General features: G+C 43.0%; 2 protein-coding genes across 2 annotated transcripts in view; one reads left to right on the forward strand and one right to left on the reverse strand.

Annotated features, from left to right (window-relative positions):
- The window catches only part of focad (focadhesin), a gene marked incomplete at its 5' end in the record, with an annotated part of 71,082 nt that extends 67,702 nt beyond the window's left edge, over positions 1-3,380 (forward strand). The window contains 3 exons of the mRNA XM_083640590.1: positions 1,349-1,600; positions 2,082-2,157; positions 2,924-3,380. Of these exons, the coding sequence (XP_083496716.1) occupies positions 1,349-1,600; positions 2,082-2,157; positions 2,924-2,997 (402 nt within the window). The 3' untranslated portion in view covers positions 2,998-3,380. The remainder of the gene's footprint in view (positions 1-1,348; positions 1,601-2,081; positions 2,158-2,923) is intronic.
- Positions 3,381-3,533: 153 nt separating this feature from the next.
- Positions 3,534-10,663, reverse strand: hacd4 (3-hydroxyacyl-CoA dehydratase 4). Its single transcript, XM_083640591.1, has 7 exons — positions 10,184-10,663; positions 9,021-9,127; positions 8,018-8,145; positions 7,776-7,885; positions 7,210-7,316; positions 5,410-5,520; positions 3,534-3,876 (listed from the first exon to the last, which is right to left on the reverse strand). The coding sequence occupies exons 1-7, from the start codon at positions 10,186-10,188 to the stop codon at positions 3,794-3,796; spliced, it is 651 nt and encodes a 216-aa protein (XP_083496717.1). The 5' UTR covers positions 10,189-10,663; the 3' UTR covers positions 3,534-3,793.
- Between the last annotated feature and the right edge of the window lie 3,544 nt (positions 10,664-14,207).

Raw genomic sequence — 14,207 nt, forward strand, 5'->3', positions numbered from 1 at the left:
CCCCCGCGGGATTTTTTGTAAACATTTTAAAGTAAAATGCATGAATTTGGTGTACTTTGAGAAAGCTTAGGAGCAAAATTAAAAGGCTAGATCTATGAAGAACATGTCATCATTACTGTGCTGTGGGTTTACAATGACAAACTAAATTTCTCCCTATAGGTCAGGGATACTCAACTTGCTTTGCCACTTTCGTGAAATGATAGAAGGCGAGGGGCCAGTTAATAAACAAACAATATACATTTTTCTGTAGCGGATTGTAGGTTTTTGGGGTGTCAGCCGGAGTTTAGGCTGACAATGTTGTGCACACCGGATAGTTAGTTAGGTTAAGTTAGTTAGGTTAAGTACATACATAAGTGCCTGGGTAGCGAGCAGATGGCGGTATTTGACAATTTAGCAGCTAAATCATAGATTATTGAAAGATATTCCATATTCCAGACTGAAATGCTATAACAGAAGTATTGGCCAGAATGACATGAACATTTGGACACTTATTCAGCGGGTATCTTGCATGTTGCGTTCAGGTGCACTGTAAAAAAAATATATATATATACAGTATATATATATATTTTTTTTTGGTCAACATCTTGTTGTGGCGGTCAAAATCCTTTTGTGGCGGTGCGCCATAAATTCCTTTATGTATGGGAAACACTGAAGTCATCTGCTTTTGTTAAAGAGCCCCTAAAGTCAAAAACATGTTCTTCTTCTCGTTCCTTCAGTTGGATGTTTGAGCTCCTCTGTGCAGAATGATGTCTGAGCAGAGTTTGACACTAGAAGGTTGTTTTCACATTCATCTGCTGAAAGTGGAAAGTTTCTCTGAGCTCATTGAAAATCACATCTTTTGCTGGCGGGCCTACGAGCATCATGTGTGACATCACAATTAGTTTGGAGCCAATCCCTGTCCAATATTCAACTGACACAATGTGTATGAAACTTGAAGTCTCCAGTGCACATACACCGAGAATGGACTTCACAGTGAAGTAGGAGACATCTTGTGTCCAGCAGGAAAACTTTGGATATTAAATATTTGCATATATTCAAAGATTCTAGAATTTTTAATGAGGGAGAAGAAGCAGAGAAGGAGCATTTTAAGGATTTGAACAGGATAATTTAAGTTTTTGTGTGGGGAAAAACCATATCAGACACAAATTATTATTTCTGTCCATTTTATATACATGACTACATGACATCACTTTAGGGGGGTCTTTAAATTAATTTAGGGTTGCCATTAATAATCCAATAATCCAACACCAGGTAGTTCGTGTCATCCACCTCTGATATGACGGTTACGTTTACATACATAATATTTTCCATAAGTAAGCAGGACTTCATTTCCCATGCTCCTTTGCAGGCCACAGACTTCCTGTTCCAGGTGTGGGCTGGTGCTGTGGTTGCCTGGGGCGACCGCTCCATGCCCCTCCTCCTTGGCCTCAGGGCTCAGTGGTTCCCGTGGCAACCTGACTCCAGGCCCCCCGTGCTGCATCATGGTCTCTACGGCGACGAGTCGCTGGCCGACCACAGCCTGCCGCAGTGCATGCTGGGACTGCCCCACAGCCTCACCCAGCTGCTGTCCAAGGAGCCCTGGAGGAGCCAATCACAGAAGGTAAGGAGCCATGGACGAGCCAATCACAGGTGGCACACACTTGCTGTAATGTAAACTGAACAACAACAAATGGTAACACTATATTATGGGGCACATATTCACTATTAACTAAAACAGCAGCATATTAGATGTTTATTTTTGTTTGTTTCCTGTTTTGTGTGCTTTTGTATGCTGACAACCATTTTGTTATGCAAAAAATATTTAATAACGTCTAAATGTTAAAGATATTAAGGAAGTTGTTGTATATGAATTACATTAATCTTAATATACTATACTAGCACCTTATACGGCCTACACTAAGCAAAGCATATTAAGATCATAAATGCATGAACTTCCTTACTCACTATCAATATGCAGTGATGAGGTTGTTGAGGGAAAACTCTTAATTAATGGCCTAGTAGTTCTAGAATATGATCGTGTGTGTGTGTGCGTGTGCGTGTGTGTGTGTGCGTGCGTGTGTGACTGCGTGTGCGTGCACCAGTTTGTAGACTGGCTTCTCAGCATCACAGAGGGTCCTGAACAGAGTCTGTCGGCCGCGTCCTTCAGCACAGCCAAAGGTGAAACTAATCTAAACACAACACAACACTACCATACAATACACATACAGTACACAATACTGGAACCTGCAACCTTCGTGTTGGTAGGTTAGGGGATCTACCACTGCACTACGTGGACGCCCCACAACTTGTGTTCTTGTGGCATGAAAAAACATCCAGGCCACCTGTGTGTTGCCCCAGCACCAGATTCTGTCCAACTCGCAGTGACATTTGATGATGACTGATCTTTGTACATTTTATGTATTCATTTACAGTAGATGTGTTTGTGAAATCCCTTTCAATTTAAAGAAAGTACTCTATCCCAGAGTTTCCCTACCATGTCAAAAAGTACTCTCTGGGTCTCTATGGAGAGGTTTAGTGTCCCACGACAGCCTAAAAGCTGTTAATACCACATCACTATGGGGGAACACTGAATTCTCATCTAGATTTGGCCTAAAAATGGTTAAAGATATTTCAATGTAAACATGGTGAATATCAGCATTAAATATCAGTATATCAGTCCAACAGTCACTTGAAGCCCTCCCTAGCAAGCGAATGTCAACATTCACAAACCCAACATTGAAGTCCCCTTGTTGTCAAAATGCCACGTTTTAGAAACGTCATAGCCAACGTATTTAGGTTCAGAAATGTTCATATTTTACATTTCCAACAACGTACAAAGCTGCCATTTTATTCTGGTGATTGGGTTGCTGTGAACGTGAAAATGAAATGCATTCTGCTGCGTTGCTTTTCTGACTGTCTTGTGTGTCTCCTTGTTGCCGTGAAGCTGCCTTGTTGGCCCTGAAGACCTCCGCTGAGTTCAAGAAGAAAGGCGTGTGGACCAGAGCTTACGGCTGGTAGCATCCCCTCGCCCACCGGACCAGTTCACTTCCTCACTGTCGTCGTTGGAAGATGTAAACGGTGGTGGGCTCTTGATGGCTCTTTCTGTGTGGAGATGGTCACCACAGACTGTTGAGATGAACTGCTTGAGATGCAGTCTCAGTATTCATGACCACGTTACAGCTGCTCTTCTCCCATTTACTTTCCTTAGATCAGTGGTCCCCAACCGCTGGGCCGCGGACCGGTACCGGCCGCAACGCATTTGGTACGGGGCCGCGAGCCGGTAAAAACAAATTAAATAAACATAGGCTATAATATTATAGGCTGTGTGTGGTAGTTGAAACATAGTTTCAAGTTGACGTTTATTTATGTTTGTAGTTAAAACAAAAACATAAATACTGTATAGGCTACATACAGTACAACACAAAAGGCTGTTATTTACCCTTTGTCGCATTAAAATTGACAACCGGTCCGCAACTTTTTTTCCCATGTATCTACCGGTCCTTGGCACAAAAAAGGTTGGGAACCCCTGCCTTAGATGAATTAAGACTTAGAACTGCCATTTCAGCCAGCTTTATATTGACATTGTAAAGACGGATGTGCTTTGTCAAAACATATGCCCATTAAATGTACATACAAAAAATACCCTCTCTGATTTTAAAGATTCTTATAGTAATTGTAAAACGAAAACATACATACATAGAATGGTACAGCAATATATATATATATCTTGACAACATTTTTTGGTCCATTGATGTTGAGAACTAGTGACTGCTCTCTTAACCCGTCCAAACATGCAGTTCTTTGACTAGAGGTGTCATTTTCTTTTCAGCTTCTTGTCCCACTTGTCCAGGTGCTGTTTTCTTTCCTTCAGTAACTGCCAGACTGTAACACAAGCCCCTGAGAAGAAAGCATTGCTGTTAGCATGCTACTCTTTGGAAAGACAAAGAAATACAACCACAGGTCTTTGCCTAGAGAGGCTTTGCAGTCGCATCGCAAATCTATCAAATGTCTAAATATAGGAATAACCAGGCTAGAAAAAAAGAGAGATACCTGGAAAAGATGGTTGTTGTGTGAGTGTTGGGAAATTCAGTAGCTGTAAGTAAAAGTGAATCCAGTAGTCTGATAAAAAAGGAAGGGGGCAGGGCTACGCAAAAGAGGCCATAGCTAGGGATAGGAAGGTCATAGAGGGGGGTCATCATCAGGATTGCAGGGGTGGGTAGGGCGGGTGGGGGGGGGGGGGGGTGAGGAAGGGGGTGTTGCTAGGGTAAAGGGGTGTAGCTAGGGATAGGAAGGTGGTAACATGTAGAGCAGTGGTTCCCAACCTTAGGCTGGGTTCACACCGGCGACCCAAGCCTTGCCTATGCCTTGCCTTTACCCACGCTTTTAAATAGGCGTCCGTTTTAGTCAACGAGGCTGTGTACACATGGCGCCTGAGTGTGAACCCTGCGTGTACCCACGCCTTGCCTGTGCCTTGCCGATTTCATCGTTTAGGCGTGAGTTCTATTTTCAAGCCGACAAGGCGTGTGCAGGCAGGCTTCTTCTGTCAAGCCATGAAAGAAAGACGCGACAATATCCGTGGGAAATGGCAAAGTCAACTGAATTTCAAAATAAAATGGAGTTACTACAACAGTGTTGAGCAGAGAGAGAGAAAGAGATTGACGGGTGGCTATCACGTGGGGCTTTCTCCCTGTCGGCAAACAAATCTTCATGAGAGAGAATAGCGACCGAAGAAGCAAGATGGACAATGTTGTTGTGCCAGCACATATTCTTGCAAGATCACCTCTCTAAAATGTCCGACTATAGTCAGACCTGGATATACATATCCAGCATCAATAGAACATTAAATATATCCGATTTATTTTACCTATGATAATTCGGGACCACACATGAAAAAATACAGTCGGGAGAGAGGAGAGGCGCTTGTGACTCGGCTCCAGGTTCAGCGTGCAAAGGCGTGCGGTGTGATCGAAAAAGCATGTAATAGGTTCACGCCCAGCTCAAGGTCTGCAGGCGTAGGCGTGGATTGAGGCAAGGCAAGGCGTAGGTTCTCTGTGTGAACTAAGTGTAAGGTCGCGACCCTAAGTGGGGTCGCCTGCAATTTTTGTTTTTTCTCTTTTCTTATTAGTGTAGATTCTTATTAGATCTGGAAGAGGGGAGCGAGGGAGAGGGGGTCGACCTGCACAAACCTGCACTGCTTACTTCAACATCTGGGTGTGATTTTTTTTTTTTTTTTTTTTTTACTTATGGCCAAACTTAGGTTGGCGTTACGTCGAGTAGTAGTACACAAGGCAGGTTGAGGGAAAGTGCGTATTATTGATATCTAGCTGCGTAAGATAATCCAATGTCTTTGTCCTTTAAGTCACACACAAAGTATTTCCTGCTTAAGTATTGATAGGACAGACATCAGTAGAACATCATAAATCATCTTACCAACTGCAAGAACAGGGAGGCAGGCCAGCAGCACAGAGGGGAGGTGGATGTGTGCAGAGCCTGATGCGCTCCACAACTCACCGTAAGGCAGGGCCTGGTAAAGAGTCATACCTGCAACACACAAACCTTAATAGTCGTCACCAGAAACACAACACATTCAAACTAGGGGAGAGTGGGGTGATTTGAGCCTGTGGGGAAATAGAGCCCCCCTCCCCCGTTTCTAGGCAAGATAGAAAATATACCAGGGACCCCCTCATTCTGATTTGTGATTTTGGGCTAAGCTTAATTGTTTCCACGGTAACGTGCTTGACTTTTAAATTGATAGGTTTGTTAGATTAGAATGTAATCCATGAACCATTTTAGATTTAAAGCATAAAATATTTTCGTTGAACTATGAAGCTTTTGCAAAAAAAAAGTTATTTTTATTTTCCTGAAAACTTTTCGCGGACCCCCTGGCAAAGTGCCACGGACCCCTGGGGGTCCCCGGACCCCCATTTGAGAACCACTGGGCTAGACAAAATTGGTAATCGGAAGTTGAGCCCGAGTCTCAACTTGCCTCCACTTATGATTATTAGCCTATTAAAGTATTATTTTACTCTAATCCATTATCCTACTAGAGTCAGTCAGAGTCAGTTTATTTACCATTTGCAGTCAAAACTACATTGGAATTGGGGAAATACTATTAGGCTACATTTGACATTTTGAATTTTAGACCAAAAACCACCATGCCACGCCTCTCCCTATGCTCAATGTACCCCTCATCGGGAGCAAAGAGACCACTCTTTTTTTCTTTTCTTTTTTTAAATCCAAAGTGATTATTCCCAGGGATGCACCACCACATCCTCAAATATACACGTGTTAGTTGGAGACATTACTGTCAATGCCCTCACTTTAAAGATGCCTCAAGCAGAAACTGTCTCAACTCGCCCCGTTCTTCCCTACTGCATGGTTCATAATGTCCTTTGCCTGTGTGCTTATCAGTAGACGTAAGCTTCCTAACTGTGTTGCTGTGGGTCTCATATCAGTAGACGTAAGCTTCCTAACTGTTGCTGTGGGTCTCATTGCACTTTTCTGCTGCACGTGCTCGTCTTGAGGCTGGAATGCTCTTTCCTCACTTCCTGCCATGTTATCACTCGCTTCCTGTACGTTACGCTTGGCCAACTCACTTCCTGTACGCTCACCACTTTCCTCACAGCATACCATTCTTGACACAGCTGGAAAAAGGCTGATGATGTGAAGTGTCTGTCATGCCCCTTTTCGTTGTCCAATTAATTAATTAATTAATTATTAATTAATTAATTAGCAGCCCAAATGCAGTGTCAAACAGCCAGATAGGATAGGCCTAGCTAATGTTCTATGATCATTTGTATTTTATTTTTGAAACTAGTGTTTTTTCCCCCTTTCACAGTTAATGATGATAGAAATGAAAGGAGTGAAAGCAGAAATGCACAGGGTTCCCATGGGTCCTCGAAATCCTTGAACGTTTATGAATTTGAGAAAAGAATCAAGGCCTTGAAAGTTTGTGAAAATCGACACATGGGTCATTATTGAAAGTGCTCAAGTTTATATTATTTTGATGCAGCGACATGTTAAGGGTTCTCCCAGTTCTTCTCAGTGTTTGTCACAGTAATTGACCTACAGTATATCCATGTCTCAAACTAGAGAGAGTTTATTTTTATTTTTATACCATGTTGGGTCATTGAATTGAAGGGAATTGGACCTGGAATGTTGTTGAAAAGAGAACCCCAAATGCAATGTTTCATCCCGTAGGTCTTCTCATTGCTCTCCACGATCTCTCACCTTCTGTGGCGACTGACAGGCTGTAAATGGGGATCCACAGTGTGTAGCGACTCCACAGCTGCTGGAAGGAGGGCGTGTCCAGAACACACAGCAGTTCATACGGGTACCTGTCGGTGAAGGCAAGACATCACCATGACAACTGAGTCAACACAAACTGCACTTCAACCAGTAACAGGCAGGAATTGCATTGTGTCTTTCTGTTACTGTACATTCACACCAAGGCAAAATTAACGCTTCACTCGCACATGAGTTGGGGAAAAAATCTATTCGGGCAAACGGGTCATGAGAAGAAAATGCACGTCATTCACACCGCCCGTGGCAAAATCTCATCTACTCACGCGTTTGCAAACTTTGCATTGACTTTGGATGTAATCTCGTCGCGCGAATATCTGATGTCATTCAAAAAAAGTTATTGCAGGCACGGCCGTTTTCGGCTTCCGTACAGCCTTTTTAAGAGCTGAACTTGCCATATTTTCCCGTATTTAGGGGAACATCATCTCACCAAGCATGAATACAATGATGGGACTTGGATGAAGAGATGAGCCTCACAGTGTGTAATACCATACCGTAGTAGATCTAGTATGTTCCACAGGAAGAACAGGACACAGACCACTGGTTTACTCTGCATGTCCTCCAGTACTATGACCATGAGCAGCAGGAAGTTCCTCTCCATAACCTGAAAAAGGAGCAGTCCTATATTTAAAATAGTGGCTTATACAGAATGTACTCCACATATTTGACATGGACCGTAAACTCATTAAACGTCCACGTGGTATTAAACAGGTTAACAGTAGGTTGTGATGCACACCTGGATTAAGCGAGGAAGAAGCCTGGCCTTCTCAATCCCATCCGCGATATGGAAAAGCTCCAGGATGGAGAGCAGCTGGCACAGAGTCATCGCAACCCCAATAGAGTAAAACGTGTCCGCTAAGGCGTCTGGAAATGAATAATGCTTCATGTAAACAAGACGGTAAACAATCATGCTCATATGCCATTTGGCGGAGGCTTGTATCCTATTCCTACTCAAGGTTTTGAGGACTGTTTAAAGCAAATGAAACGAGTGTTACTTTGTGATGTCACAAAATCACCGAAATCAAAACGGCTCGTTTTGGAGGCACTTTTTCCTTCCATGGCGGGTGGGGCTTTATCTGGGGACCGTGTGTTTTGAGACTTCCATGATGTTCATATAGCACGCCCAAGTCCTTTCTAAGCAAAGAAGCAAGGAAGTCTTGTTTTACACAAGATGGGACCTTTACCAGTGGCAGCGTGGGAATTTTGTCATTTTAGGGCCAAGGCCATTTGGCCTTTAACATCGCATTTCTCTTAGGACACAAGGCCACATGCCAGGGCACAAAGGCCATTGCTCTAGGCTATTGACACCGTCAGGAGTGATTTTTCATAAATGTGTGTTAAAATGAACCAATGACACATGCTTTGCACAGGGCAGGCTACATTAAACTGAGACCACTGACGCTTTTTTTTTTCTCCCCATTTTTTCTCCCATTTTTTCTCCCCCATTAGTGCTAATTTAATTTATTTATCCTGGTTGCTGCTCCACCCTCTGCCAATCTGGGCTGAGGCGACAGCGCTGACCACTGCACCACCGTACCCCCAACCACTGACACTCTTAATGTAACTGACAGTATCAGGCCGGTAGCAGGGCACTGCCAAGGTGGCCTTAGGGATCTCAGCCAGGGCATCACGGCCAGAGGGAGGGGCAACAGAGGCCTTGGCCTCTGTAATTCCTGCCCTGACCAGTGGGGCCTGGCTGTTTCTGAACTGCTTTGCTGTAAGACTCTGCTCAGGCTTACCTCCACCAAATGTGAGAAACCTGGTGGTCATATTAGTCAGGATCCATGTGTGACAACAGAACTGGAACAGGTTATATGTGAAGATGTAGGCGAGCCTGATGCTGAGCCTGCAAGAAAGACAACATCACACACACAAATGGTTTTCATGTCATGAAAATTAGAAAAAAAATTGACACAAATTAGGCCCGACCCCCGAGATTTGAGTTGCTGTCTACTCTGTGTGTGACAACAGATACTAGTGGTGCTGACTATGATTAAAATACTCATTCTCATACATTATAATGAGATAGATTAATCTAATCTTTGCTGGGGAGAGCCCTGGAACAGCTGTTTCAAACTATTGTAATTCCCTTTTTACTGGATTACCTAAGAAGACTAGCCTACCACGGGTTCTGCATTCTGCCTGTCGCCAGAGTCTTAACCAAAACAAATAAAGAAAATTATATTACCCCAGTGCTTAAGACACTGGAATGACTACCTATAGTTATTTGACTGGTTATAAAGCTTGAATTGACCTTGCTACTCCCTACATCAGATCAGTCATGTTGTGTTCCAGCCAGATCACGGATCACCTCTACCGCTTTTCTTTAAAATCTTCCTGATCATCGTGTCCCATAAACATTCTGCTGAGATAGTCTTCTGTTTTTAAACTGTAGCTGCCTCTGGATGTTAGAATGGCAAGCTCTCTCTGTATTTTTAAAAGCAATTAAAGATCTACCTTTTTAATCTGGCTTTTAATTTGGAGTAATGTTAGCCTTAGTTTTTTTTCTTTCCATTTTTTCATTTTTTTTTTTATTGTACTAGGCATCTCAGGTAGCCTGGCTCCAGACCTTCGAAGCCACGCCCACTCCACAGTTGTGAACTTCTTGGTTTCTTCATGTACCTACAGTAGGTTATCCTACATCACTGCCTGTCTGCCTACAGTAAGTTATGTAACTATCATATGCCCTGCAGCATATAAACCCTCTGCAGCTCCTCAACGCGCACTGAATACATTCCTTCACCGTCCACCAGACTGTTACAACACACTTCATACACACAGAGACACACACCGTCTGCACAGCACAGCACGGCACTCGTTCTCTACCGCGAGTTTTCTCTACAGTTCTATCGTCTGTCTCATAACCGGTCAATAAATAAGGACGCGTGTCTTTCTTTCTTACCTCATCTTCGGTGGACTGGATCAGAACATGCGCCCTCTCCCTCCTCCTCAGCCTGCTTCAACAGTAGGAAGTCCACAGGTCCACCATCATCATGACTTTCTGACGTGAGGGAAAGACACTTTTGACGTCAGGGAAAGACGCCTGCAGCTATGCATTCCTTACAGACGAGGAAAAGATAAAACAGGGCGAGACAGAAAACAATACTTCAAATAATAGCCTGATTTTTTTTTTTAAAGGGACCATCCCAATGGCCAAGGATTAGCGTGCTCGTCTTGTCAACCCGGGTTGAGAAGTAGTGGTTACACTACCTCCCCCTGTAGAGCTGTGTCCTGTTGGTAGCCAGGGGGGAATCGAACCCGGGTTTGAGTTTTCCCTTCTTTTGTTAAAGTCGAGCACGCTAACCAGTCGGCCAAGGAGACGATCCCAAATAATGTAGCCTCTGATATCAGACTAAATTGTCATCAACGCGTACACTCCATTCAGCAGTCAAACTCTACTTGGTGGAGTGGGCGTATTCGATTCCGAGGCAACACCAGACACACCCTGTTTACTGATATTTTAAAGTGTGCTTATTCTAGGACATTTTTCCTAAATATATTTATATTTATTTCAAATAGCTTGCTATATTTTTCACAATGTATCCAAGTGAACTGGGGTCCATTCATTACAAGATGATTTTCTGTCACGTATACTAATACATTGAGAGGAAGGTAGCCTACATTTAGAATTTAACGTGTATATTTTTAGATCCACAATTGCACGACTGACTGTAAACAGTCATTCTACGTGCTGGGGTCCCCAGCCCCAGAGAACCACTGAGGTAAGATGACAGAAGCTGCTGCGGTTTCATAGCCATTACAACCACTGCCCTCTAGTGGTTGATAGAAAATCTGTCTTGTTTTATTCTGCCTTTTTTGCCAGCATTTCAACAGCAGATTTCATACAACAGTGTAGGCTAAGTCAAGCCCGTTTTATTTATATAGCACCAAATCATAACAAACAATTTTATTTATAAATATATATATATAGATCTTTTTTTCTGTTTCCCCTTCGTTTTCTCCCCAATTGTACTTGGCCAATTCCCCCTGCTGTCCCGGTCATTGCTCCACCCCCTCTGCTGATATGGGGAGAGTTGTAGACTAGGACCATGCTTCCTCCAATCCAAGTGCAGTCGCCAGCCGCTTCTTTTCACCTGACAGCGAGGAGTTTCACCGGCAAGACAGCGCGTGGGAGGATCTCCCCCCCCAGTTCCCTTACCCCGTGCGTGGGAGGATATTCCCCCCAGTTCACCCTCCCCCCTGAACCGACTTTTAAGGACTGGTGCCACTGGATATAGGCCTACAGTAATTGTGCAGTGGCCAAGCCAATTCCATTGAATGAGCTGTCTGAGGGCACTGAGCGTTCCACAGAGTCAGAGAGACGAGAGAGTGCTGCACACACTCCCACATAAACAAGTTTACATTGCAACAAGGCTGCAGTTTATAGAATGGCTCGTCTGTGATTTGTGCATTATTCGGCTGGCAACACAACATAGACAAATGACAGAAGGAACTCCATTTACTCACCGTGTGTGGCCAGATGTTGATTGCACTGCAGAATATAACTAGAGAAAGGTTACACTTGAAATTTCCCTTCGTGGCAATAATAGGAGCCACGATGGTGTGTTGTTCATTTTGTTTTAAGCAGACAAACTATGCCCAGAAAAACCCATGCCAGAGATGCTCACAAGTCATCTTTGCAAGTCCAAGTCTCAAGTCTTTGGTCACAAGTCCAACTCAAGTCTCTTATGGATGAGTGCATCTGGTCAGCTTAGACATAGCTCAAACTAAGGAATTCAAAGCATGTACTGTATTATCCTCACTCCTTTATATATTAACCTACAGTATCAGCATTGATTAGTTGGCAATTATTAGTAGGCATTTCCTTAATGTTAATGCGGAAAAAAACAAAATACAGATTGTCCAAGTCTTTGATTCTAAAGTCCAAGTCCTCATCTCTGGGTCATATGCCTAACATTCCAGCATGTCAGCAGGCTTGGTGTACTATAACCTACAGATAGCCTACTGCAGGACCGTGCATGTCTGCATGCTTGACGCCACAAAGTGTTAAAAAAGGCATCGGGTTAGCAACCGCCATATTTTTAGTGGACCGTAACCAATGAGATGGACACTGGCACAAACAAATGCTGCATTCCCTCTGAGTAGGACAGCTGTATGTAGAAGTGTAGAAAACAGCCACAAATACCTCAGCAGCCCAAAGACAACCAAACAACAACCGCAGAAAAGCTCAACACACTAGGTCACTCTAAACAATACAACACACTAGGTCACACTAAACAATACAACACACTAGGTCACACTAAACAATACAACACACTAGGTCACACTAAACAATACAACACACTAGGTCACACTAAACAATACAACACACTAGGTCACACTAAACAATACAACACACTAGGTCACACTAAACAATACAACACACTAGGTCACACCAAACAATACAACACACTAGGTCACACTAAACAATACAACACACTAGGTCACACTAAACAATACAACACACTAGGTCACTCTAAACAATACAACACACTAGGTCACACTAAACAATACAACACTAGGTCACACTAAACAATACAACACACTAGGTCACACTAAACAATACAACACACTAGGTCACACTAAACAATACAACACACTAGGTCACACTAAACAATACAACACACTAGGTCACACTAAACAATACAACACACTAGGTCACTCTAAGCAATACAAAATGAATGAACAAACTTTTGCAGCTATTTTAAGAATTTGAGTGATTTTGTTACTTTCATCTCCAGAGTCATCATGGTGAAAAATTATTTTTCTAAAACAAAATGGAAAGTATTTTTTTACAGACTTTATTTTGGTTTTTCCAAATTGTCAAATTTGCACCATGGGGTTTCTGCAGGCCACCACACATATCATCAGAATCAGCTTTATTGTCCATGTATGTAGACATACAAGGAATTTGACTCTGTTATACCTTGCTCTCAATATACTTCCAACAAGGGGGGGGGGTATGCAAACAAGCTAAAACAACAAACAAGGACATCCATCAAAGATCAAGTTGGCTGCTATTTATATTATACACAATAAGTGTGATGTTGGGTGACCGTTATAAATAGTTGAATACCTATGTACAAACTTAGGCCATGTTTAGACTAGAATTCTCAACGGGCCTGAAAATTCAAACCTGACCTGACCTGGCCCTAGTAAGTTGAAGCCCGAGCCCAAACCCGACCCGACCAATTAGCAAAAATTGTCGGCCCGAGCCTGTTGGGTTTGGTCTCGTCGGGCTCTGGCTGAAACTTAGAATTCTGAGCTGTGTGTGTGTGTGTGACACAGGAGCCCAATCGCCATATTAAAATGTTGGCATGTACATGTTTAGAATCCAAAGAAATGTAACATTTGGACATTTCTGAACAAAAATACGTCGCATTTTTTCATTTCTAGGTACGTTAACACACACAGCGACCTCCACTCTATGACGTAGTAACAGCGATGTGAAATCGTGTTGCAGGGGTTTGCGCAGGCACACAGATCGCCCGTGTTACTGAAGGAAAATTATTTTTGGTAAGATATGAACCGCGTGATGAGAAACAGACGCCTGAGATACATGGATTAGCCATTTAACACTGTGCTGTTGCTCATGGATGAAGAGAAGTGAAACTAGAGTCTTTATTGGCTGCTGAAGATCTCACCATGAGTAATGGATAGCTTTTACATGGCATTTTATAGGACAACTTTTAGCACGCTTTTACCACAATGTTTGTGGTAACCTGAAATATATACTATATCCAGGACCATCTGTATGTCTGTATGTCTGTCCTTTGCGTATTACGAGAACCATTCGTCATCGACTTCAAACTTGGGGGCGTGCCCCACATACACACGCACACACACACACACACACACACACACACACACACACACACACACACACACACACACACACACACAATTCAACACATTTATTTGAGTTC

The sequence above is a fragment of the Poromitra crassiceps genome, assembly GCF_964638095.1.
Source record: "Poromitra crassiceps genome assembly, chromosome: 7".
Taxonomy (NCBI): Eukaryota; Metazoa; Chordata; class Actinopteri; order Beryciformes; family Melamphaidae; genus Poromitra; species Poromitra crassiceps.